General features: G+C 52.0%; 2 protein-coding genes and 1 long non-coding RNA gene across 4 annotated transcripts in view; 2 read left to right on the top strand and 1 right to left on the bottom strand.

Moving 5' to 3' along the window:
• LOC309859736 (uncharacterized protein) overlaps nt 1–25521 on the top strand; it is a 281535-nt gene that overhangs the window by 114345 nt on the left and 141669 nt on the right. The window lies entirely within an intron of this gene.
• LOC309859319 (uncharacterized protein) overlaps nt 4547–25521 on the bottom strand; it is a gene marked incomplete at its 5' end in the record, with an annotated part of 104468 nt that continues 83493 nt past the window's right edge. The window contains one exon of the mRNA XM_082719976.1: nt 4547–4915. Coding sequence (XP_082576102.1) covers nt 4783–4915 — 133 coding nt within the window. The 3' untranslated portion in view covers nt 4547–4782. The remainder of the gene's footprint in view (nt 4916–25521) is intronic.
• On the top strand, nt 23155–24347 carry LOC309859744. Its single transcript, XR_014308870.1, has 3 exons — nt 23155–23546; nt 23668–23794; nt 23986–24347. It is a non-coding gene; the product is annotated as an uncharacterized lncRNA (long non-coding RNA).

Raw genomic sequence — 25521 nt, 5'->3', positions numbered from 1 at the left:
TTGCGGGTTGTGTGTGTTGCAGGGGATGAGAACGACCCTTCAGCAGGCTCCACATTCCTTCCATAGCCTGACACGGGGCTCAGTCCCATAACCCTGACATCATAACCTGAGCCAAAGCCAAAAGCTGGTCCCTTAACTGAAAGAACCTCGCAGGCATTCCTAGACAGGCTTTGTCTTTTTGGAAGGGACCGTAAGAACGCCATCCTGTTCTAAAATCTACCGAATCGGGGAGTATTTCCACATCTGCAGTGGTTGTATACCCTCTCAGGCCCAGAGATATGTAGCTCTTCTTGGTGGTGGAGAAAAACCTTTGGCTTCCATGTTCTCATAGACAGGGAGGAAGCCCTCACTGCCTGATGCTGAACTGTGGAGGTTTTGGTGCCCTGTCTTCCAGAAGAGCATCTTTGTAAAAGATGAAATTAATTTGCCAGCCCCCGGGTGGTGCAGTTGGGTAATCATCTGCCCTTGGCTGAGGTCAGGATCCCTGGATCCTGGGGGATCAAGCCCTGTATTGGGCACCCTTCTCCCTCTTCTCCGCTGTCGGACCCCAGCTGTTCTTGCTCCCTCGCTAGCTCTGTCGATCTCCAATAAGTGAAGTGAAGTAAATATATATATTTCTAAGCATGCAATTAATTTGTACCAAGAGACAGTACCTGTGTCTGTTGTGAGAGCTCCTGAAGGAGAAGTCCCCTTTTCTTACTTGGCACAGTGTGCACGGTTGTTAGACCCGCCTGTTCTGTGAGACTGGCCTTTATGGAAATACTCCTGGATCAGAGCAGATGTGCTTGATTTCTAGCTATTGGTTACTGGACTAACGCATTCCGCATCCCTCAGAACGGGGCCCCGCTGTCTGTGTTTGCAGTGTCTGAGTTTGTATCTCAGAGTCACCCCGAGGAATTCCTTGGGAGGTAGTTGCCCAGTGATTCTCTGATGGGAGTGTCCGGGGAAGAAATTCCCCTCGTTGCGTTGGGATCAGTGATCCCTCGGTGTGAGGGTGTCATTGCTGGCTAGGGAAGAAGGGATAGCTGAGCCCATTCCTTTGCTCATCAGACCCGGAGGATTTTCTTGTGTGCGAATCCTGCCAGGTCCTTCCTGTGTTGGCTCCGTGAGGAATGGGATTCCCTGATGGGATGTCCTCGCATTCAGCCACAGCGATGATGCAGGGGGTCCCAGGGGTGCCTGCACCTTCGCTCCCATGTGAGGGATGAAGCACACTCTGAGATGGTAGCGGGAGCCTCAGGCCTGAGCCCCACCTGAAGCTTCTCCCACCAGGATACCGCGCTAGTGGCTCTCCCTGTGTGAGTTCTCTGGTGTTGGGAAAGGGCCCACTTCTGGCTGAAGGCTCTGCCTCAGTGACGGGAGACAAGGGTTTGTACTGTGTGATTTCTGTGGCGGTGAGCAAGGTGGGCGCTCTGGGTACAGGTGGGGCCCCAGTGATGACAGACACAGGTTTCTCTGCTCTGAGTTGTCCGGTGTCTCCAAATGTGAGAGCTGTATCGAACGGCTCTTCCACGTTGATCGCATTTGTCGGGGTTGCCGCCGGTGTGGATCCTCGGGTGCTGGCTAAGGGTGTGGCTGGCCTAAATGCTTTTCCCTGAAGATGACATTCAATTGGTTTCTGTCTGTGGGAATGTGCCCATGGCCTCGAAGAGATGTATGTTGCTGTGAGCTCTTGTGCAGCAATCCCAGCACATGGCTTCTACCCCGTGTGAGGTCCTGGACATGAAGAAGAGCAGAGCTCTCTGAAACAAGGGTCCCCCATCTTCTTTCCATCGCTGAGGTGCGTCTCCAGTGGTCTTACTGTGTACAGAGGTGAGCACTGCCCTGGAGTTGTTCCCCCCATGTGTATCACTTCTCCGTTCCTCGGAAGGGTGAGTTCTCTCGTGTCTCCCGAGGTTAGAGCCCCGACTAAAGGCTCTCCCACACTGGGGAGATGGGTGTGCTGCGATCCAGGATGAACGAGCTCTGATGTCCCTGGCACCAGGGACCCATGGCTGAAGGCTCTTCCACATTGTCAGCAAATACAAGGCTTGTCTTCCCAGGACACAGCACACCGGGAGTGAGGTGAGGCACGTGAGACCTCTCCGTGCTGTGCTCCAGCATTGCCCGTGTTCCTGTGCAGTGTGAACCCTGTGCTAATGGCCAGAGCACGAGGGGCTGTGGCAGGATCGCTCACTCAAGTTTTTCCCTTTCCCTGACTCAAGGAACGCGTTCCAGCCCCTCCCTTCAGGAACGGTCCTTGCGTCTACACCTGCAAGCCACTTGTAGTCGCGTGCCTTGTTCCTTTTCGGAATTGATAGATCTTTCTACATGGTAGCCTCATACCACGTCAACTGCTGCTTAAATTTTTGATGTTTCCGTTTCAAAGACTATATACCCGTGAGTCGTGTTGATGCCAGTGACTTTTCCAGACACTCGGGCAGCGGCTTGCCTCGAGGCTCATTTCAGCCGAGAAATGAAACTCTTCAGTTCTCTGGTGGGACAGCCCATATGCTCAGGGTCTTGGATACAGGGGATTGTGGGGAATGCTTAGCGTAGCCCGTGTCCAGCTCTAGTGTGGAAGGCCAGGGTTCATGACCCTGAACTTCCCGTTGACTTGCAGAGAAGCAGACCTTTGAGCTGCCCCCGTGTGGGTCTCCCTTCATCCTTTATAATAGGGAACGAATTGCCATGAGCTCCTGGGTCTTGTACACAAAGAGTGAGTCCCAGAACACTAGGTTAAAAAGTACTGAAGTGCTTTGTGGGGACTAACAGAACAGAAGGAGAAAAGGAAAGAGGGGGAGGGGGGAAAGAATACAAACAATGAAAAGATCATGTAGGGAAGGAAGGGAGGGAGGGAGGGAGGGAGGGCGGCTTGAAAAAGGAAGAAGAGAAACTGGTAGAGAGGCATTAGGGGAAAGAAGAATTTTGAAAGTTGTGAGACAAACATCTGAGAGTTAAGATTTGAGCTTGATGAGAAAGGAAAGGAATGGAGTCCTCTACTCAGGAGCAGAAACCGGTTGTAGTGTGTTGGTGATGAGAACCTATGGATCAGATAAACCTGCGAGACAAAGAAAGTGAGGATGGGAGGCTGGGGAGTCAGAAGGGCAACGTCAACCACGTCGAGGACTGAAAGAGGGGCCATGTTAGTGTTTGAGTGCAAGAATCACAGAAGGGTCCAGTCCTCGGAGGACACAGAATGTGCAGTGGGTGAGGTGGATGGAGTCGGAAGGGTTGACAGAAATGGGCCCGTGTTGCAGGGTTGTTTCCACAGGAGCCCTACAGGAGACAGGACTGATGTAGGAAAGAGGTTAGCATTCAAGGCCGATGGTCAAGAAAGAAGTCTTGAGACGGCTCTGCTGGCAGGAGGCAGTTTTTATTAAGGCACAGGGATACGACCCTTGGGTGGAAAGGGCTTGCTTGCTGGGGTTGTGACGGGAGGCTGACTCTCTGGGATGGCATTGGAGGAGGTCAAGCAAAAGGGAGGTTTTGCAAGAATGTGGCAGGAGGGCAGAGGACACCGAGGATACAGTTGGCTTTGCTCTTGTGAAGGGGAGGTGGTTTTTCCTGCTAGGAAGGCATGAGTTGAAAGATGGTACGGAGCTTCCTGGAGGAATGTTACCTTCCTCCTCTCACAGGTCCTTCTCAAGGGACTGCAGGTTTGAAAAGAAACTCTGTCCCTACAGACATTTCCTTCAGCCTCAGCCTCCCTTAGTGTCGTGGAGGGGAGGGAGATGTCAGGGCTTCAGGAAACGGAGATCCGGGCCTCTAGCAGGTCGCTAGGCTCTCGTTAAGCAGGCCTCTTCCTACAGAATCACGAGGACTTTTACAAACCGAGGGAGACTCCGGTCTTCCCAGGTTTTGATCTCCATCTGTGGAGAATCTGTTTTTTCCTTTCCTCAGCTTGAGGGCAGTCAGAGCGCCTGAGGGATGTCCCCCGTATCACAGGTTGGGGGGCGGTGTGGCGTGCCAGCTCCTGCTTGGCGCTCAGCTAGCCTTCCCCTCCCTCTCGTGTGCCCCTGACCAGTGCGGAGCCTTGCGTGGTTAAGGTTGTTGAAGGAGGACGGTCTCATCTTCTGTAGCTTCTTCCTGCTGAATAGGGGCGTAGAGCTGTCCCTCCGCGTGGGTCGTTCCTGGTCAGGTGGCAGAGGCCCAGCTGGGGGAGGCCTCTGCTGTCTGAGTTGCAAAAGGAAGAGGCCGCTGAGTGCAGGGGAGAGCCTCTCCTCCCTAAACCTCTTGCTGCTGCCAAACACACAGGCTGAGTGGGGCCCGTTTTGTGGGGCTGCTGCCAGTGTTGAGCCCAGCATTGGTCACGATCCTGTGTGTCGAAGCGACGGGGGCGGTTCGGGTGCGGCACCCTTGGGGAATCCAGCAGGGGTAGGGCTGCTGCCCCTCGAGTCGATCCCGGGGTGGTCAAGGGGCCCTGGCAGTGCCGCTTCGTCCTGCATGTGTCATGCTCTGCAGGGTTGTCGGGGACTGCAGGGGACAGCGGGAGGAGGAGCAGCCCCTACAGCAGACAGGGGAGACAAAGGGAAGGCTGCTGTCCCGCCCAGTCCCAGGTGGCCCAGTCTCCCCACACAATGGACTGTTGTGGGCCCAGGTGGTTGCCTCGTGTTCCAAGTGTCCGTCATCAGCAGGTCCTGGGCAGCCAACTCTGGGTGTGGCGGCCGACTCAGAGGGTCCTCTCGTCTCGTCCTCGGGGCTCCAGTGCCGTCCTCTGGTGGGCTGCCCAGAAGTCGTCTCTTTGGCCTACGGAGGTCAGGCGTAAGAGAGCCGTTCCTGCAGACATGTTTCCCTGTACGTTCACGCCGAATCCTCCTCCGGGCCCAAATCGGAGCCGCAAGTGAGGCCCCAGGGCCGTCCTGGCTTCCTTTGTCGGAGCACCCGAGGAGCCTCTGGTACCTTGGGGTGGTGGGCACACTGTCCTGTGGTGCAGCTGTGGAGACAAGGGTAGAGTGGTGTGAGATAGCGAGTGGCGTGTGGCCTGGGCCTTACCAGAGGCCTGTGGGGTTTTGCGGGACGTGTCTTCTGAGGTGTTGAGGTAGAGGTTTCCCTGCAAGACTCATGCATGACCTGAAGAAAGGGGAATTTCCTGTGGGCCCCCTGGGGCTGAATGAAGGCTACACTGCCAGGGTCCCTCAGGCCCCTTCCCTGAGCGTCCTCCTCCATGACGGCGGGGTCCTCCTCCTGCTGGGCTGTCCCTTCCCCAGCATCTCTGAGAGCCCTGGACATGCCCTTCTCTGTGGGGGGAGCCTTTGCCCACATGAGTGTTGCAGGTGGCGTGGCAGAGACGACGTTCTCCCGACCGCCATGGGAAGTGAGTTCGCTCAGTCCACGGGCTGTGGGCAGGTGTTGGGCATGGTGGGAGTAGGCAGGGTGGCCTTTCCCTGGTGGGTCTCCCCTGCCGACTGAGGGATCTAGGTGAGTCTTTAGAGTATGAAACTCACAAAGCAAAGTGTGCCATGAGGGGACCCACTACCTCCCACGAGGCATCTTGGAGGCTCGGTGGACTGGAGGTGTTGGTTAGATCATATGGGAGTGGCCGGTGGACATGACTCAGCTGGAGACCCGGCCTGACTCCCCGCCTACAGGGATGCAGTGCTGGGAGGGGTGAGCTGTCCTGCTCCTGTGAGCCCGGTGGCCTGTCTTGTTTGCTCATTTCTCATGTGCCTGAAGTGGGAGATGAGGCCACCCCACCACTGTCTCTTCGCGACTAGTGTCGTCCAGGAGCAAGCCGTCTTCTGGCTTTTGCAGGGTGGGAGGGCAAGGTTTGGGTAGTGCAGAGGGAGGGGCTCAATGGGGGGCGTGGAGCCCTTTGACAGAAGGTCACCATGCCTAGGCTGCCTGGGGTCCAGTCCCTCCAGGCAGCCAGGGCCCTTCCTCCAAGATCAGCAGCTCCTGGACGACAGCGCCCAACCACCACAGGGAGTTGCAGGGATCAGGTGGAGGTTCCCCGTGGGATGTTCTCAGGACTTCCTAGTGCCTGCAGGGACTGGGATCTTCCTCTCCTCTCCTCTTTGTGGTCAGAGGCTACGGCAGCACCCTGGGTTTTGTGCTGTTTGCTGAGGTACCCACAACAGGGACGGGGCAATGATAGAAAAGGTGTATCCATGTTCACCGGCCCCTTTTCCTGCCCGACTCACCCTGTTCCCAAGTCCTCCTCTTCTTCTGCTTCCCTTGTCGTTTGCGCCAAGTCCACAGAAGGAAAGTTTCTTGAGAGCTAAGAGCAAGAGCAGAAGTGGGCATGAGCACAGACTCCCCGGCATCAGAGAACCAAGTGGGGACACCCAGGCCCAGCCTCCCTTCCCGAGGCCCCTCCAGCCGGGTGAGCCGTGCCCTGCCGATTCCCAGCCCTCCTCCCTGCTCTGCTGTCCGGGGCTGCTTCCCAGAGTCCGCGGTGAGGGGTCAGGGTGATGGGAGGAAAGGGGTGAGGAGGGCTTCCCAGGGATTTCATGCAGCAGTTCCCATGCAGAGCCCGAGTGCCTGCCAGAGACGAGGGCCTCCAGGGTTGGCGTTGTCAAAGCAGGGAAAGGGGAAGAGCTGGGCGGAGGCACTTAGGGACAGAGGAGAGAGGAAGCCCAAGAGATGGAGGTGGAAGTGAATTACAGGCGCAGGGTGGCTCCTTCCATCGGAATCGCCTTCTGTGGAATCCTTCTTCGGGTTAGGGAGCAGCAAGGGTGCTGGGGTTGGCCCTGAGAGAGAACAAAGGGGAGTTAGTGCAGGTGACGACCCACGGCCTGCTGCTCTGGGGATGCTGGGCTCTGCCCTCAGTGGGGTGCGTCCCTAGCTCCGAGTCCTCCCTGGCCTTGGTCGTTTGATCTCCGCAGGGTACAGGGGGGTCTCTGGTTGCCCACCTGCTCTTCCCACCTCCGATTCTCTCCAAGACCCGGAAGCCTGGCTGTGTGATCCTTTCCCCCCTGGAGGCTGTCACTGTCCCTAAGACTGCCTCTGCGGGACTTTGTTTTCCTCTGTCCTTGTTCCTGTCCTTCCCTGCTCTCCTTCGTCGTCCTCCTCCTCCTCCACCTCCTCCCCTAGAGATGTTCCATGTCCTTCCCCCTGTCAAGCTCCACCAGTCCAGGAGGGGGCCACCAAGGAAAGAGAGGAGATATCCTGGGTCCCCTGGAATCAATCCCCCGATCCGTCTGTGCTGGGAGCAGCTGTCATGGGTCTGGGATTGCTGGGGAAGTGCCGGGAGAGATGGCCCACCACGTCCCCACAGCCCATGTCTGCCCAGGGACTGGGATGACCTTCCCAGGGACGTGTTTCAGGGAACGCAATGCCCTCTGTTTCCCTAAGTGTTACAGAGACAGGAGACAGGAGCATGGGAAATTGTGCAGGTGCCCTCAGCTGTTCAGGGCTGGAAAACGTCCAGTGGTGTGGTTACTGAAACACAGGATTCCTGCCAGTGCTCCTGCTGAGGCTTGCCGGGAATGGACGGGGTCAGGGTGTGTGTAGGGCCCTGGGCAGGCCTGAGGAATGTTTGTCGTTTGGGCATGCCTAGGGAGTGGGGAGCATGGCCAAGGCTGTGGGCCAGCAAGGTGGGTTTGTGAGAGGAACCAAGACTCCTTGGCCCTTCTCCCAAGAGGCTCTGTGCTATGCTTCGACGCCAGCTAGTGAGAGGTAGAGTGGACCCGGGGCAGCAAGTGTGTGAAGCAGGTCCAGCAGCCCCATCACACAGGCCCAGGGGACCGTGGCCCACGACAGGGGCTCTCCAGGGCAGCTGCATGGGGGCATCCCATTCTTGGGAACACGTCCCCAGGTCAGACTCGGCTGGGGTGTGAAGGCTGGCAGAAGGTACGATTTACGGGAGCCTGTGTAGTGAACCCAGGAGAAGTACACTTTCCCTTCTGCAGCTCTGGGCGTCCCCTTGAAGTACAGCAGCTTGGAGAGAACCAGGATGGTTTGGTAGTGGAGGTTATGAGGGAGAGAATTTAGACCTGTCTTACACCTCCTGGCTCAGACCAGAACGGATTGTCGCGTAGTGTCTCTTGCCCAGGAGAGTGCGGTTCGGGCCGCCAAGTCCTGAGCATGAACAGGTCTGGGCCCGTGCCAAGAATGATGCAGAATCTCTTGTGCACCATTCCGAGAGGCCATGAGCAAAGAGCTTTGCTCCACCAAGCTTTGACGTGTGGCAGTGGCCAAGGGAGGCACGAGCAGCTTTGATGGGAAAGATCCTTCAAGGAGCCGCGCAAGGAGTTGAGTGGTGATGACAAACCCAGCCTACCCTAAAAGCCCGTGGACACCTCGTCTGTTCTTTTCATCCTGAGACCGTGACATGAGCAAATCATGCCTGTGCCAGAGCATCCCTTTCCTTGGTGGTTTTTGACCCACCTTCTTCCTTCTCCACAGCGGCAGAGGCAACCCCATGTTCCCGGGAGCCCTGTCCCAGTGTTCCCCTCCTCGGTGCCATTCCCTACCTGAAGAGACTTTGTCCTCACTGAAGGAGTAGTCCTCGATGCTCTCTATCAGTAGATCTGCAAGAACTGAAAGAGGAGCAATGCCATTAGGAGAGAAACCGCCTCACCCCTTCATCCCAGGTGCGTTGAGATGTCTCTGGGCCGTGCAGCATCTGCCTGACCCTTCTGCAGTGCTCTCAGAGGTTCACGGGGCTGGCGGAGCCGGAGCCCTTGGAGGAGACAGGGATTGGAGTTTCATGCCTTCTAATGAGACCCGGACGCTGCAGCAGTTACCTCAGTGTCAGTTCTGCGTGCCCATGACCGCTGTCCCCTCCCAGCGCAACCATCAGAAACTCCAGTCGTTATGGGACTCTTGACGTGTGGCTAGTGGGAGTGAGCAACTGGACATTTTCGTTCCCTTGATGATTTCTGTGTACTGCGCTGAGATAATAAATGATTGTGTATGGTGGATGCTAGACAGACTCTTTCCTGGATCACTCAGTACTAGACACCAACCAGGAGTGAGAGAGGAGGCCTGTTCTCCCGCGTATTTCTCGGGCATCAGTGGCTGGCCTGACAGGGATGTTGATCAAGGGAAGACGTTCCCGGGCTCACACACACCCACCAAGCGCTGCTGGAGGTCTTTGGACCCGAAGAGATTAAGGTGAAGCCCCAGTTCCTAGAATAAATGGGGAGCGGATTCCATGCAGCACTGATCTAAAGCATACAATGTGATGCTCTCAGGACAGAGGAGCTGCTAGAATAGATAAGGGAACCATAAAGGAACACAGCGAGCCACGACGTTTCTGAATATGAAGAAGTCGGTGGTGGGTCTCTAGAAGCTGCACTTCCAATACCTTGGATGACTTCCCCGAGCCAACAGGAGGGTGCTGGCATACAAATAGGCAGGGTCACCTGGGAGCGGAAGAGAAATGCCCAAGGAAATGCGCTCATGTTGGCATCACGATGCTTCCCACGAGGACCGCCCAGGAAAAGCATCCTCTTCTGAAACAGTGAACAGAGTGAAAAGGCAGCCCACAGATTGGAGACACCCTTGGCAATCCTTATTTCAGAAAAGGTGTGTTCACTGACAAAAAGGAAGAACAACAAAGAAAACCAACCAAACAAAAGAAGACCGGGATTTCACCAAATGAAAGAATTGAGAAAAAGACTGGAGTAGTCTGTGCTGCAAAGGGAACCAATGACTCAGCCAGTCAGACAGACATCATACGAAAAGATGCTCAACGTAAGGCATTGTGAGGGCAATGTGAATCCAAAGGATGCTGAGCTGTTGCATTGTCAGGGTGGCGAGGACCCAAACCAGGAATTCAAACCCAGGACCCATGTTGGAAGGAGGCAGAAAATTAGAGACTTTGTATGCAATTCATGGAATGCAGACTGGTGCAACTACCCTGGAAAAGCCCGTTGAGTGTCCTCGGAGAGCAGCGAAAGGTACTCCCGTGGATTCCGCGCATGCGAGTGTGAAAAAGAGATGTTGGAAAATCAGTCTGTTCCAATACATGTTTCTCATGAGAGAAAGTCTTGTTGTCTGCCAAAGAACCCTGAAACCCTGATTTGGCTCTGTTTCCATTCCCAGGCACTGAACTCCCTTGAGTTGTCTCTTGGCCCAAACCTTCCGAATCTAACAAGGCCCTCTTGCATGGACAGATGGCCAGCGAAATGGGTGATGATTGTCCTGTCACCCCTGTTGAGGTTTGAGGTTCTCTTTGGCCACGTTGCGATGCACAGAGCACCCTTCGTTCCTGCATGGAGGGGACCCAGGTGCCCCCAGTGATGCTCAGTCCCTGAAGACCACCTCATTCCCCTTTGGATAGGACACCTCTTGGACCCACCTCCAAGATCCCCAGCAAGGACCAGTGGTGGGTGTGGGATTTCCCTGGGAGAAGGCCAGTTGCATTCTTAGACACAGTATCTGCAGGGAAATGGTAGATCTCCATGGAGAAACACGGAGTGAATTGGCCCCATCTGTTCCCTGGCCACTACCCCTTTGTGCGGGTCATCCCCGAACGGGCTGTTGTACGTGGCTGCCCCGGAAGCCACCTGCAGAAGGGAGGAAGTGTGTCCCCGCACTCAGTGCTTGCGATGAGGTTGGGAAGACGCATCGTGGGGCCTCTGATGCAGAGATGTGTGTGTGTGTGAGTGCAGTGTCAAGAGGGAGGTGCTGTGATCATTCTTGCCCGAGTCCTAGCTTGGCAGGAGAGCCCCATGGACACTGACTCAGTAACAGGGATTGGAAAAGACACACTTGTGTCTTTGGGGCACAGTCTAGCCCTTCCTAGTTAGCGACGGGATTTGTTTTCTGGGGGAATTGATGTGTATTTGCAAGGAAAGAACACCTCTTTCAATTGTAGGTGTTGAAGAGTTTTCCCATGAATGGACGTTCATGACGTGACAGTGATGGGAAACATCCCTGAGAACGTGGACACCATTAATCGCCATTTTGAGGGGACCAGACACGTTCGAGAGCACAGCATTCATACACCTGACACACACACACCAACCCTGCGAATCACAGCACATGGATTCCCATGGAAACAGACCTTGTGCCCAGCACCCGATCCTACAGCACCTAAGAGCAGCACGGTAGCTTCCAGGGCCAGGGTCACGAGGCCTCGGGTCTTGGTCTGGAACATGACCCTTAGTCTCATTGCAACAGGATCTGGATTCTGGGTAGCTCTCAAGATGGAGCCTGCAAGGAGGCTTGCCCATTGTCCAGGTTGCTCAAAAGCAATGCCCATTGTCCAGGTTGCTCAAAAGCAATGAGTGATTCTAGAGGACAGCATATTTACCATGCTCCCTTTCCAGCAGGGCCACCTGTGATTTCAGAAAAGAAAACATGATGAACATCAAGTCCTGCCTCGTCCTGTGTGCACAGCTCTTTTGGTCTCTTGGTGATGGGCAGGGTTATGGGCAGTGATATGGAATCCACCTAGAGTTCGCATGCCCTGGGTCCATTCGTGGCACGGCGGTGTCAGTAGCACCCGTGAAAAAGCTAAGGACCCTGTAACCGAACCTGCTGTTTCCTTCAGGGTCTTTGAAATGGGGTGTCCCTGGCTAAGAGTCGCTCCCTCAAGAATCTCCCCACCAAGGACATTGTACGTGCTGAGGTGTTCGGATCTGATTGCGAGTATCAGAGAAACAAGGGATGCTGTACCTCACCTGAAGGAAGGCTAACTTACCACCTTGGTTAAAAATGGGACCTCTCCTTCTGTGCTGTCCACGTCAAGGTTATCAAACAGACTATCGAGGGGATCTAGGTGGATACACACAGAGAGTGTCGGGACCCCGATGGGACTCTTCGGGAATCGCTCGGGGAGCTTTGCTTGGCGTGCATGTGTGGACAAGTGTGTGGAAGTGGGGAGCTCATCAGTATGGACTGAGCTGCAGTGGGCCCTTCCTGGATGGAGGATGAAAGGTCCTGGAGAGGAGCGGGGATGTGAATAGAAACTCTGGCTCCTGTTGGAGCTACAGGGCCTAGGTTGGCTGTGAAATAGTCCATCTCCAAGGCACACCTACTGCCTGCCCCCAAACCTGCACCACCTAAGAGCAGCGCAGTAGTTTCTGGGGACAGGGCCATGAGGCCATGGGTCTTTCCCCAGAAAATCCCTTTCTGTTACTCCGACCCTTCCTCTCAGTCCCGCCGGACCTGGAATCAGGGTGGTTCTCGTGGTGGAGCCTGTGAGGAAGCCTCCACCTTTGCCCTTTTCCAGGTTGTTGCAAACAAGTGAGTGACTCTAGAGTACAGAATACTTACCGCCATCGTCTTCCAGCAGGGACACCTGTGATTTCAGAAAAGAAAACAGTATGAACATCAAATCAGGCTTTGTCCTGTTTGCATGGCTCTTTTGTTCCCTGGGGGATGGGAGGAAGCCCGATGCGGAAGTGTGCTAGAGGCCCGTGACCCACAAAGTGTGACGAGAGCAAAATCAATCCTCCGGAGATGCGCCCAGTCTTCCTAGAGGTCCCACGTTCCAGGTCCCACTGGACAAAATAGGTGGTAAGGAGGAATAGCTGCTACCCGTACCAAAGCTCCCTGCCCTCCAGATGGTAGGTGATCCTGCTGTGGTTGTCCCAGCCCCCCTGCAAGGCCTTCAGGGTTAGGTAGCATTTGGTAACAGATTCTCTCTCAAACTTCTCCCTACCCTGTCAATGGTGCATGCTGAGATTTTTTTTATGTGACCTTGATTTAAAAAGCCAGAAGAGTTTTGTGTCTCCCCCAAAGAAAGGCCAACGTACCACTCTGGTGTAAAACGGGGCATCTTCCTCATTCTTTCCTGTTGAACGCTCACCCGCCTGTCTATCCAGCCAAGCTAGGGAGAGATCCACAGAATGGTCAGTCCACTTGTGGGGCTCGGCAGGAAGAGCTCAGGGAGTTTCGCTTGGGGTGGGCGTGCCCGGGAGTGTATGGCGTGGGTATGGACTGAGCAAGCTGCTGTTGCATCGAGAGAGGTCAGGGCAAGGAGCAGGAACGGAGGGAGAAATATTGACTCTGAACTTGAGCTAGAGGGAGTGGAATCAGGGTGACCTCTTCAAGCAGAAAGGGAAACACTAAGAGACACATTCCGTACTGACAGGCAAGTTCCTCCAACCAGCGCCTGTGTCATGGTCATGGTCAAGATCGTTTCTTGGCTGTTCCCACCTACCTCTCGCCTATTCTAGGAGATTGTATTTCTGCAGAAGAACACTGTGTGGCAGGGTTGCATGCAATGCAAGCACAAGTACCCTATAGGTTTCTATTTGTCCCTGAGTCATGCAGGGTCAGGAAAACCAAAGACCCAGGATTTCTATGTACTGACATCTGACCATTCCAACAGAGTCCCCATCCGCAAAGTGCTGATTCTTTCTAGTCTTTCCTTTCCTGTGGGTGTGTCCTTGGAGTCCGCGGGACCCAGTTTCCCAGGAACCAGCTCCCCCAGTCAGGATCCGGCAAGTTCACGAGAGAGCGGAGGCCAGGCGAGAGAAGGGCACTCTCTAACCTGGCCATGTAGCAGATTGTCAGGAAGTCGGATCTGGCCCCAAGCTAATGATGAAGCTTTCCTGGCCATTGCCATTTGCCAGTGAGCCTTCCCTCTATGTGCATTCAAGATGGGAGCGTTTTTGTAAGGCTGGTGGTGATGTTTGGGTCGACTAAAGTAGTTTCTGATTCCTTTGTGTTTTGACCCTGTCTGAGAAACGTCCCGAGCTAGGACAGATGTGGGCCCCTTTTATCCCCATCCCTGTCTGAGGAAAGGGAATCCTGAGCAACCCTCCAGGTGGAGCTGTGGTCAGCGAGGAATGTGGTGTCCTAGCGGGGTGTGTGCAGCGGGGATGAAGGAGGTTTGGCTTTGAAACTTTGACCCGTGCCCTCAAGTCCATTCAGTGGGAGATGTCTTCTGGTGAAACGCACGCAGTCCACACACCCACATGCCCGGTCCCGTCGCTTCGACCCACGCGAAAGCGAGCCCCAACCCTCCGACGCACCAAGCACACCGCCCGAATGACCTACTGGTTTTCAGGGACTGTAGCACAGGGTCCTGGGTTTCTGCAGGACACTCCGTTTGTTCAGTCCGCCCCAGCCTCTGTTCCCGGGAGGAACTCAGAAGGGGGGAAGCTCTCCAGACCAAAGGAGGAGAGAAAACCCTACCTTGTTGAGTTAGATCTGTCCCCCTAAGGGGAGTGATGGGGGTATAAGCATATGGGGTGTATCCAGTCGCCGCCTCCTGCAGTTGGAGAAAGGGAAACCCAGTGAGGATCCCCGCACCCTGTGCACACCGTGTGCACACAACTCTGTGCCCTTGGTGTGTGTCTTAAGCAAGCTATATGCGATGCGGTCATTGAGTCTATTTTCCAGAGGAGGAGGAAATGACCTCCCGATAATGACCCCCTTGTCCTTGGCTCCGGCATGTTATGTCAAAATTCCCCCATCCATTTTCGTCTGCCACTCATTCCAAAGCCATTTCCCATAGACAGAACGACCTGGTGGAAAATGCTCACGACCATCCATTGCCTAAGCAATGGTGGTGCCGGTCTCAATCTGCTGTCCGTTAATGGTATAAACTCACGGCAGGCTCTCAGCACCAAGGACATGGTCTCTCCCCTCTGGCATGTCCATGCTCAGACACTTTCATGGAAAGAGAAATCAAACACTGGCTATCCCTCAGAAGCACAAAATGACTTTAGCGAGGTGACCGAGTGGCTCAGACATTGAAGCTTCTGCCTTCAGCTCAGGACCTGATCCTAGGGTCCTGGGATGGAGGCCCACATTGGGCACCCTGCTCGAAAGGGGAGCCAGCTTCTTCCTCTCCCTCTGCTACTCCCCCTGCTTGCGCTCTCGTGCGCTCTCTGTCTATCTGTCTTTCTCTCCCCTTCTCTGTCTTTCTGTCTTTCAAATAAACGAAATCTTGAGGAACAATGAGTTTACCTGAGGGAGAGTCAGAGTTTCCTCCTCGGCCCTCAAAGTGGGTAGTAGCTCTTCCATCAGATCATCGTGGAGAGCTAGGAGGATACAGAGGCACTATGAGGACACTGGTGAGGCTGCTCAGGAAGTAGGCGGGGAGTTTGGATGGATGAGGACAGGAGGGGAGTGTGCGGGTGCGGGCGCGTAGGAGGTACGGGCCGCACTGCTGCCCGGCCTTGTCCTGGTGCAGAGGGGAAGGGACGGGAGAGGAGCAGGGAGGAAACGCGAAGAGGGTTCTTGTGTTTCTAGCTAAAGCGAGCCCGATCAAAGCCAAATAGCCAGTCCAGGACATGGGAAGCCTAACCTGGCTTCTGTGTGAAGACCGAGTCCCATAACCTCTCCTGACTGAGGTGCCACTAAGGTGTCCCACGCTGCTGCTTTGGACATCAGCTCTGGGCCCAAGATCCCCACCTGCTGCGACTATATGCATCACGTCTGTGTAAGATCTTGCACAGCATAAAAAGCAGCCTTGCTTGCCAGGCTGCATTCAACCCTCAGGAAAGGAGCCTAGGAGTTTGCTTCACTCATCCTTTCTTTGTCTTCAGAAAATGCCATGTGCAACACTGGAGAGCACGGACATCTTAGCTTCCGTAAACAGCCGGCACTGTCGATGAGTATGATAGATTCCTTCCACTGTTCTTGAGCTGTCCCGTGTGTGTGTGTGTGTGTGTGTGTGTGTGTGTGTTTCCCCTGAAGACAGTGGCTGTCCGAACCCTCCCAGGTGTTCTGACCAGTGGGAAGTTGCTTACACAGAGAGTTTGGGAGTGTGTGCTGATCGGCTGTAGGCCTGTTTTGCAGGAGATTTGCTCCGGGGATGTTGCGTCCAAAGCTTCCACCCAAGCTTCACCTTGATTTCCTATTGGCCAGTGGTGTTTGAGTGTGTGCTTAGAGAATTTGAACCTTCCTGTGGCTTAGGGAAATCTTATCAAGTACAGTCAATTCCCTCCGTGATGCTTTTCTGCCATTGGTCGGTTGTGTGTACACACTGAGACCGGCTATGACCATGTTGCCTTGTTCTGTCCTCCACGGGTCCACACGCTTTCCAGCCATGTGGGCTTGAGCACGAGGATGTGGCTTTTCTCTGTGCACTTGACTCCAGGGACCAGCCTGTAATCTTTAAGGTGGGCTTCTAAGCTTTCCCTGGCTTCTGTGTCCATGGAAGCCCACTGTGTTGGGTCCTGTCGGGGACCATCATAGAATCTAGGTATTTGGCTCTGTGCACAGATGCTGATGGCCCTTTGCTAGCTAGCACCCATGGTACATCATGACGCCCTGGCTGAGGGAGTAACAGAGGTGGGTAGGCCAGAGCAACTTTCAGATTGGAACCTGAGCTCCAATCTTGGCTTTCCAAGTAGGAGGTCAAGGGTTTGGACCCTTCATCTCCGCACCATGCCCGCCCCAGGAAATCAGAGGGAAATGTCCTCCAGGTACAGCTGTGGGGAGTAGGGGAAGGAGTATGTAAAGTGTGCCAGGGTGATGAGTGTGTTTTGGAAGAGGGACACTGTGATTGTGATGGAAGTGTGAGAAAGATCTCCTGGTAAAGGCACACAATCGTGTTCACAAGCATAATGCATGGGGACACACACACACACACCCCCACGCACACCCCCACGCACACAGGGCCTTCATCCCACGTGCACACAGATCACCCCTTCCCTATGTACGAGTTCTTCCAGGCCCTGTTTGACGTGGTGACCGTGCCTCACCAGACAGTCTCGGTCAGTATCCCCCACCCGTCGTTCCTTGTTGGAACCCAGAATCAGGGGGCAGGCTTCTTTGTACTCTAGATTTCCTCCCAGAGACTGATGGTCTTAAATGCGTACAGCTGTCCTTGCTCCCAGCGTCTACCTGCGATTGGGGAAAAGGAAACACAGTGAGGATCCCAGCATCCTCTCCTGTTGGGCCAGCTCTTTGGTTTGGGGAGGACTTCAGGCAGTTAATTGGAAGAGGTCCGGTGGTTGAGTCCATGTCCTCCCACCTGAGTTCAAGTGGACCATTTGAATGATGCTGGAGCATCATTCAATCTCCGAAGTCCATTCTGATCAACAGACAGAACGTTCTCTTTCAAGGAGAAACCTTTTCTGCTGAAGAAGGTGTTTGATCCCATGGAGTTTGTAACTGAGGCTGTCCTGTGTCCTCACCCTTTTTGGGTCTACTGTGTGTAAGAGGTCAGTCCCAGCATTCCTCCACGAGGGGAGACTGCTGCCCCCTTCCCCTGGGAGGTAAAGTGCCCGATGTTCATCAAACTCCACTGATGGAAGAAATCAAGGAAGCACCATTTGTGTCTCTGAGAAATCAGAGAGGCGAGCTTACCTCAGGGAAAGTTGGGGGACCTTCTTTTGTCCAGCTCCTAGGAAGGTCCTTGGACTGGCCCTCCACAGGGTCTAGGAGAACAGAGAGGAGCTGTCAGGACATTGGCTGCGCTACTCAGGAATGACTTGGGGAATTAAGTCTGCTGGATGTGGATGTGGGGCCAGAGGGAATGGACGTAAAGGGTGACCAAGCAAGGCCTGACTTGCCAGTGGGCCAACAGTGGTGGACAAAGTGGTGGACGCAGTACACAGTGGTGTACGCAGAACGCAGTGGTGTACACAGAAACACAGAGGAGGGGAGCAGGATGGAAAAGGGAAATGGGGCCTTGGCTTTCTAACGGAGGGGATGTCATCAGTGGGAACTCTCAGCGTCTGTCTGGGAAACACTCAAGGCACCTTGGGTTTCAGGGCGCAGTCCCCTGAGCCCTCCTGCCCACTGTGAAGCCAAGCCAGCTTGCCACTTCTTTAGCTGGTCATGGGGCCTGTTCAGCTGTCTCCCCTGCACCTCTGCTGTGTGACCCTATCGCTCCTCTATCGTGCCTTGGAGTAGTGGGTTTTTCGGTGATGGAATCTAAGTACTGGGGACGGGTTATATTTGTTAGTGCGTGTCCGTTCAGTGACACTGCTGACATCCGTGATGCTTTGTAGACCGCACTGCCATCTACAGGGAAAACGTTGCCATCCTATGTCATGGCACCTCTGTACCCGTGAGGACTTGACCGGCCCTCCCCGTTTCCTCCCTCCACTGTCCCTTCCACTTTCTGGGTCTACGAATGTCCCTACTGGAGTGTCTTCAAAGCCTGGGATCGTGTAATGTACCTCTTTCCTTGTGTGCTTGCTTTCAAAATGCGTGTTAAGTTTCCAGGTTCCATCTGTTTCGTAAAATATTGGAAACCTTAGTTTCTTCTTACGCCTGAATTGCACTCTATGATGTGTATGGATGCTTCTGAAGGTGTTCTTTCCTCCCGTGATGGATTTGGGGGCGGTGCCTCTCTGGGGCTACTGGGAACCCAATTGTGTGAGACATTAGTGCGCAGATTTCTGTCTGTTTCCAGAATGAGAAGACATCACCGAATGCATTGGCCCCATTTGTAGAACGGTAACCACGTGGAATGTACTGGGTACTTGAGTTCCCCAAATGTGGTGAGGTCGTTCTGTTCCTTTGAAGATACGTAGCACACCCATGTAAGATGTGGCTAATGGGCAGAAGTGAAGGGGGGACATCGTGAAACCTACTGTCGTATTCTGTTCCATTTTTCTGTTCAGCGTTCCTGGCAAAAAAACATAGTCTCTTCCTTCCTACACATCTAAGAACCATGTTTCCTGGGGAGACCTATAGGGACCTGTGTGTTCCAGAAAGACCTAAGATCCATCCCTTCAGCTAGTAGACACTTTTTTCCTGTGCCCCTTGGATCCAGTTGGAATGAGGATCTCATCGTGACTTGTGGACTTAAAAGGGGAGGGATGGACGGCATAGAGGGAAATGGCTACCAGTGAAATCAGAGGACAATGTGTCTCAGCAGTTTTAAAGGCTTCGGTTATGTATGTGCTAGTGAACGACAGAATGTGTCTCCAATCTACGTAATGAGTCAATCCCCAACGTACCTTCCTTGGTGTCCTTGATGATGTACACCTCATCATGGAAGGAGAACCGGACTCTCTTCTTGGGTCCTCGTGGAGGGAGGGGCGTGGGTGGGGGCGTCTCCACATCATCGAGGAAACACTCCCCACAGAACTCTGGGAGACGCACAGAAATAGAGAACAGTGTCGGCACCTTGTCGTCAGGAGCCCACAGGGGGATTGGAAGTCCTTTCCTTCTAGTCCATCCGTCTCTTGCCCCTACTCGCCAGCTGCCCAGCAGGCATTCCTCCCTCCAGGTGGGACTTAGGAAGGGGTCACCATGTGCTGTGCTCTGAATTCCGCCCCCTCCCACACCCAGAGGTTCCGTGGGCAACGGCTTGTATAGAGCAGAGACAGGACAGAAAAGCACGCGACAGAGCGCCGTGAGCACACGTGATAGCCTCGGTCACATCCGCTGAGCAGCCACACCTACCCGAGAGTGTTCCCCAGAACCCTCTGTGCCCTTTTTCCCTGCCCTCTGGCCTAGACTTTAGTGTGCCACCACGGTGTCCCAAGGGATTGAGTCCAAGGAGTGCCTGGGACCTAGGGGAGGACTGGATGCTTCCCAGCCGCTCGGCAGGTGTTGAGGAAGGGATCACCTAGGGACTCAGCTAGACAGTTGGCTGTGGGTAAAGCCACAGTGGAGGACAGTGGAGGGCCCTGAAATATAGGGTGCCGAAGGGACCGTCCAGAGTTGCCACCCTGATGAAGGATGGATCTGGGACAGGAAAGTCGTCGTTTCCCTGTGGCCGGAGATCCCCGAGCCCCTGACACCAACCCACGGCCCCTGCTAAAAGGTCCTGAAGCCCTGAACCAAGAGCTGCCCTCACAGTCTCAAATCCCTCTGTGCCAGTGTTTCTGTAGGGGAGAGAGAGGGCCACGAGACCAGCCTCAGTCCTCACTCACCTCTGTGTTTGGGGCCCTGACATCACCTAAGTGGTGGTTTCTGCCCAGTGGGTCCCTAGTGAAGGACCAGGAATGGGTAGCTTGAGCCACGTTCCCTCACCTCTCTGCAAGGTCAGCCCAGAGCCCAAGGCCGTCCTGAAGGCCAGTTGAAGCCCAGGCTCCTGGGGTTCTGCTTGGCTCCCAAGCTGATTCAAACTCCCAACAGTCGCATAGGACCTGGCTGAGAACTCGCTTGCCTTGATCTCGCCAGTCCCGAGGAGCAGTCGATGGGTACAAACGGACATGTAGGTGGCCATGAGGGCTGGGAGTGGTTGGTTTCAGGAAGGAGACGGATGATGCTGAGTGGCCCGCTCTTGCCGTGCGGACTGCTCTGAGGAGGCTGGATGGAAGTGAGGCTACCCTGGCTGGCGTGAGTCCCTCCCTGCTCTCTCATTCTTCACCAGCATCCCCTGTCTACTCTCAGGTCTCTTGATCCCCTCTGGAGACTGTAGGTTTAGCAGACAGTCTCCAGTCTCCCTCCCTAGGCCGGGCCTGGAGAACCCAGCCCAGCAGTACCTTTGAGAGCAGCAGACAGTCCACTGTGCAGCTGCCGTGTGTTCTGTCCACCCACCCGGTGGCACAGCCCGTTCCCGTGCACTCCCAGGCATCAAGCAGACGGCCCGGGAAACCCTGCACATCAACCCATGAGACCACCCCGCTATCCTCTAGTGTCTCTCCTTCTAAAAACAGCTGCATTTCGACCTCTGACCTTTCCTCTCCGATTTTGTCCTGTCCATCGGGAAGAGGAGACCAGCAATTCGTTCCCCTCAAATGTGGTGCCTGGGTAGCACCAAGATTCTCCTGATGCAGGGACAGCAGTGTGGCGTGTGACCTGTGTGTTGTCCCTGTAGGACTGTGTCCGAAATGGGCATTCAGAAAGAGTACGGTTTTCTGAACATCGAAGCGCTTTAAGGAAGGCAGCTTCCCCACGAAATCCCAATGAAATCACCCAGACAAACGAACAAACACAGGCATCCAACCGGGAGGGGGAATCAGAGGGTGGAGAGGAAAAGCCAAAGAGAAGAAGCCGATCTCTGTGAAAGGGAGGCAGCCAGCTCCAGAGAAGAGAATTGAGAAAATCGATAGGCACCTACCTATACAACAGCAGTTAAGGTTCCCCATCGTGGGGACTGTTAGTCCTGTTCACCCAACCGCCAGGGGCTCGGCTCACAGAGTGACAGTTGAAATGGAACGTTGGATGCGTGTCATCAGGTCACCGTGGCGATGGCTCATGACAGAACTCTGAGGGTGTCATGGAGGGAAGGGGGTGGGGGAGGGGTCGATGGATGATGGGCAATTAAGGCACTTGTTGTGGTCAGCTCTGAGTGGTGGAGAGAAGTGATGAGTCCCTGAGTTGTGCTGCAGAATGCAATAATGCGCTGTATGTTAACTACCTGCATTTTTGGACATTAAAAAAAGGATTCTCCTGAGGGCACCTAGGAGACTGAAATGTTCATTATCCTATCTGCTACTCTGGAAAACTCCTATTTATATGAGATTGTCTCACAAAGTCTCTCCAGGAGTTCTTGGGTGGCTCAGTGGGTTAAGTATTGGCCATCGGCTCAGGTCCTGCTCTTGGAGTCCAGGATCAATCCTAGCATCAGGCTCCCTGCTCATATGGCTCATATGTATAGACGAGAATGAGTTAGGAGTAGGTTAGCTAAGTTTCTTAGGCATTAATGCTGCAATCAAGGTGTTGCTTGGGACTCCTTATCTAAGGCTTGGATAGATGAGAATGAGTTAGGAGTAGGTTAACTAAGTTTCTTAGGCATTAATGCTGCAATCAAGGTGTTTCTTGGGACTCCTTATCTAAGGCTTGGTTGGGTTCCCATCTGTACATATGTGGCAGAATTTATTTCTGGACAGCCGTAGGAGTCACAGTAGCTTGTTTCTTCTTTGAGGTCAGAAGAAGGGTCTCTGATATCTTACATTCCTTAAAAGACTCACATGTGGGATGCCTGGGTGGCTCAGTTGGTTAAGTGTCTGCCTTTGGCTCAGGTCATAATCCCGGGGTCCTGAGATCAAGTCCCATGTTGGGCTCCTTGCCCCTCACTCTGCTCATGTGCTCATGCACTCTCTTTCTCTCTCTCTCTGTCTCAAATAAATAAATAAAATATTTAAGATAAATTAATAAAAGACTCACATGATTAGGTCAGGCCCACCCAAGTAAATCTTCCTTTTAGACCAAAGTCAACTGCTTAAAGGATCTCATTTATACTTGCAAAATCTGTTTTGCCGTAAAATGTATCACAATCACAGGGACTTAAGTCTCTTCCATTTAAGAGGAGTTTATGTCACGTTGTTGGATCCTTTGGAGGTCGTCATCTTAGATTCTGCTTATATAATTAGTGTGAGTTTATCCATTTTGTTTTCCAAGGTAGTTTTGGTTATTCTTGGCCATTCAAGTTTCTATGTAAGTCTGAAAGTAAAGTTATCAGTTTCCACAAAAATATCTGCTAAAATTTTAATTCTGATTGTCTTGAATTTGTAGGCCAATTTGTGGAGAAATTAGATATTTTTGTAATATTAAGTTGTCCAAGCCATGAATATAGTGTATTCATTTACTTAGGTATTCTTTGTTTTTTGTTTTCTCAATAATACCTTATACATTTCTGGAAAATAGTCTTGTTTTTCCTAGTAACCAATTTTTAGTGTATGACATGAACATTGATTAGCTGTTTGTTTTGATAACCTGGGAATGATATGTCTCTGTTTCTTCTTGCTGTATTTTCCACAGTGGTCATTTTATAAATGGGTGGTATAAAAGCTATGAACTGTATAAGACAGTCAGTTCAGTTATGGGAAGAAAATACTTGGGTATCTCCCTAGATTTATTGTAATCCCTAAAGAGAATAATGAAGAAATCTAGTATACAGTGAAATGGATATACACACTAATGTGCTGTAATTATGTAATAAGATAAATACAGCTACATTGGCAATCGTTACAGTATATAAGCCTATCAGAGTTCTACAATGTTACATGCCAAATATATTCATCTGAAAAAAGAAAAGTGACTTAGGAAAAATAACAATAATGGAATTTAATATATAAATTGACATTGTAAGTTTACTGTTTATAAAAAAGGGTTTCCTAAAAAAAAAAAAAAAGAAAGAAAGAAAGAAAGGAAGAAGGAAAGAAAAAAAAGGTTTTCTACATGGAACAGTAACCAAACATTTTGGACATTCCATCCTACAGGAGTTATGTTCAGAATTATTAAATAGCATTTTCCCAAAGACGACTATAGCTCTTTATGTGAACATAGTCCCAGCAGTCCTTTCCTGTGTGTTCACTGACTCCTTTAACTACATTTTAAAAAGATTTTTATTCCTTTGACAGAGAGAGAGAACACACACATTCAGGGGGAGAGCGAAAAGCAGACTCCCCACTGAGCAGGGAGCGTGACATGGGGCTCGATCCCAGGACCCTGAAATCATGTCGGAGCCAAAGGCAAACACTTAACCAACTGGTGCCCCTTAACTCCATATTTTAGAAGTGTGCATGGTTATGCTCTTGGCCCAGGCTCATGAATGATACTGTGTTATCAGTGAAACCTGCCCTAATAGCAGGAATAGAACTTTTCTCCCCTCTGTAATCTCACTCTACTTTGCACCTGTTTTACTGTAGTAGGATTTCATGCTACATGGCAATTGGATGCTTCATGCTTGTGTCTGTCAGATTATATGCTCCTTGAGAACAGTGACATGGTTTTATTGGTTTTCAGATTCTCAAGGTAGCAGAGTTCTTTATGGCATGTAGGCACATGATGGGATGCCGGTAACTTATCACACTGGTGAGGAATTTCTGCCATGCTTTCTCCTCCAACCAAGTACAAAGGTAGGCACGCCAGAACACATCTTCTGATTGTGATTAGTGAACTCCGTAACAGTTCTTTGACAGCTTTTCCATGTCTTCCCATTGTGATTACTTAAATTTGAACACAAATGTGCTGTTTCAGGGATCCTTATCATTTGCAGATGTGACTGTGGGCTTTACCCAGGAGGAGTGGCAGCATCTGGACCCTGCTCAGAGGACCCTGTACAGGGAGGTGATGCTAGAGAACTATAGCCACCTTGTCTCAGTGGGTAAGGATTGTTTCCCGTGTAGACTCCTAGTATGCACTTTCATTCTTGGCTTGACACCTGTAGAAGCTTTGTTGAGTTTAATGATATTTAAGTTTGAGATTTCAAGTATTAAGCAGAAGGATTGTTGAATGACTGTAAAGAATGAAGTGTTGTAATTGGCCCCTGAGGCTTCGTCTTCTGTCTTCTTCAAGGGCCCTGAAGCCCATGAGCCTCGCCGAATTCCCATGTCATTTCCCAATTACAGCGTGTTGCATCCCTAAACCAGAAGTGATCCTGACGTTGGAGCAAGGAGAGCAGCCATGGATGCTAGAGGAAGAGTCCCCAAGTCAGAGCTACCCAGGTGAGTTAGTATGTATTAAACAGATGGACACTAGGTGACATGGTATGAATTGTTTTTATTCTCAGGTACTTGCTTATATGTTCGTTTTCACATTTAACAAATACTGAGTACCTGCTGTGCCTCACTCAAGTTTTAGGTGCTGAAACACATGATCAAACTGAATTTGTTCCTGACCTCATGGAGCTTACATTCTGATAGGGGAAGAAAAGAAATAAACACACATACACATATATACACATAATATGTCATAATATACATAATACGTACACACATACACATACTATATACATAGTATGTCAACAAAATAGCAAGGAAGTTATAAATTGAAATAATGAAATGTAATACTTGAGAAAAGGAAGGCATTCAGGAAGGCATTTGGATGATATCAACTTGAATGAAATGATTATAAAATGCACAGGTTTACATGGGAATAAGCATTTGGTTGTATGAGCAGAGGTGATATAGGGAAGACCCCAGGTTGGAGATACTTACTTGGAAATTATCAACTTATGGTAGTATTTAAAGTTCTTATAAAATTAGTATTTGAAGCTAAGGGATCAGGTAACCACCTCTCAGAAGTAAGAATGAACAAATTTGAGAGGTCTGAATGAAAGCTGTCCCCTGGGACACTAATGTTTAGAAGTCATGAAAATGAGAGGACTCAGCGAAGAGGAGAGAAGGAACAGTATGGAGATAAGGTGGAAACAGAGAATGTGGTGTCCTGTAGCTGAGTTAAGATGGTTTTCATAGACAAAATGAACTTCTTGAAGAAAAATGTATAAAGTCAGCGTTTTCTGCCTTTGTCTGCAAATCATCCAGAAGCACTAAGGGAATTGAGCAAGACAAGCTTCATTCTATGACACTAGTGGATATCTGAAATCCCAAATCAGTGCAAGTGTACCTGCAGCAAAGCTGGTGATGGATCAAGGAACGTGTGTGTGTTAGCAGGTGGGTAGAAAACAAAAGCATTTCTGATGCGCACGGGGTCTGGCAGTGCGCTTTTCATGAACAGAGCACATCCACACCTAAAACTTCCATGAACAACGGTGCCATGAACTAGATAGCTGAGCTCCCTTGGAGACAGTTTCATTCTGCCAAGGAGACGTACTGAAGTGTAGAAGCACAAACCACACTTTTCAGTAGCCCTCTGTTTCCCTGATGGTGCAAGAGAGACTGTCCATGAGGGAAAACCACCTCATAGACACTAAATGTGCAGAAATAATCTTACATGCCATCTTAGCAGGTATCCTCTGACAAAGAATTTGATGCAAAAACTTACTTGACAACGGTTGATCGGGATTTGCAGGCCTTCTACAAAAGTTAGGGAAGCATGGGGGACGGTAAGGCTGGTTAGGAGGAGGGGAATGCTCAGGGGGGTGATTACCTC

This window comes from Mustela nivalis, assembly GCF_964662115.1.
Source record: "Mustela nivalis genome assembly, chromosome: 2".
Lineage (NCBI taxonomy): Eukaryota > Metazoa > Chordata > Mammalia > Carnivora > Mustelidae > Mustela > Mustela nivalis.
The sequence above is the reverse complement of the archived record's forward strand: the minus strand, read 5'-3'. Positions and strand labels throughout refer to the sequence as shown.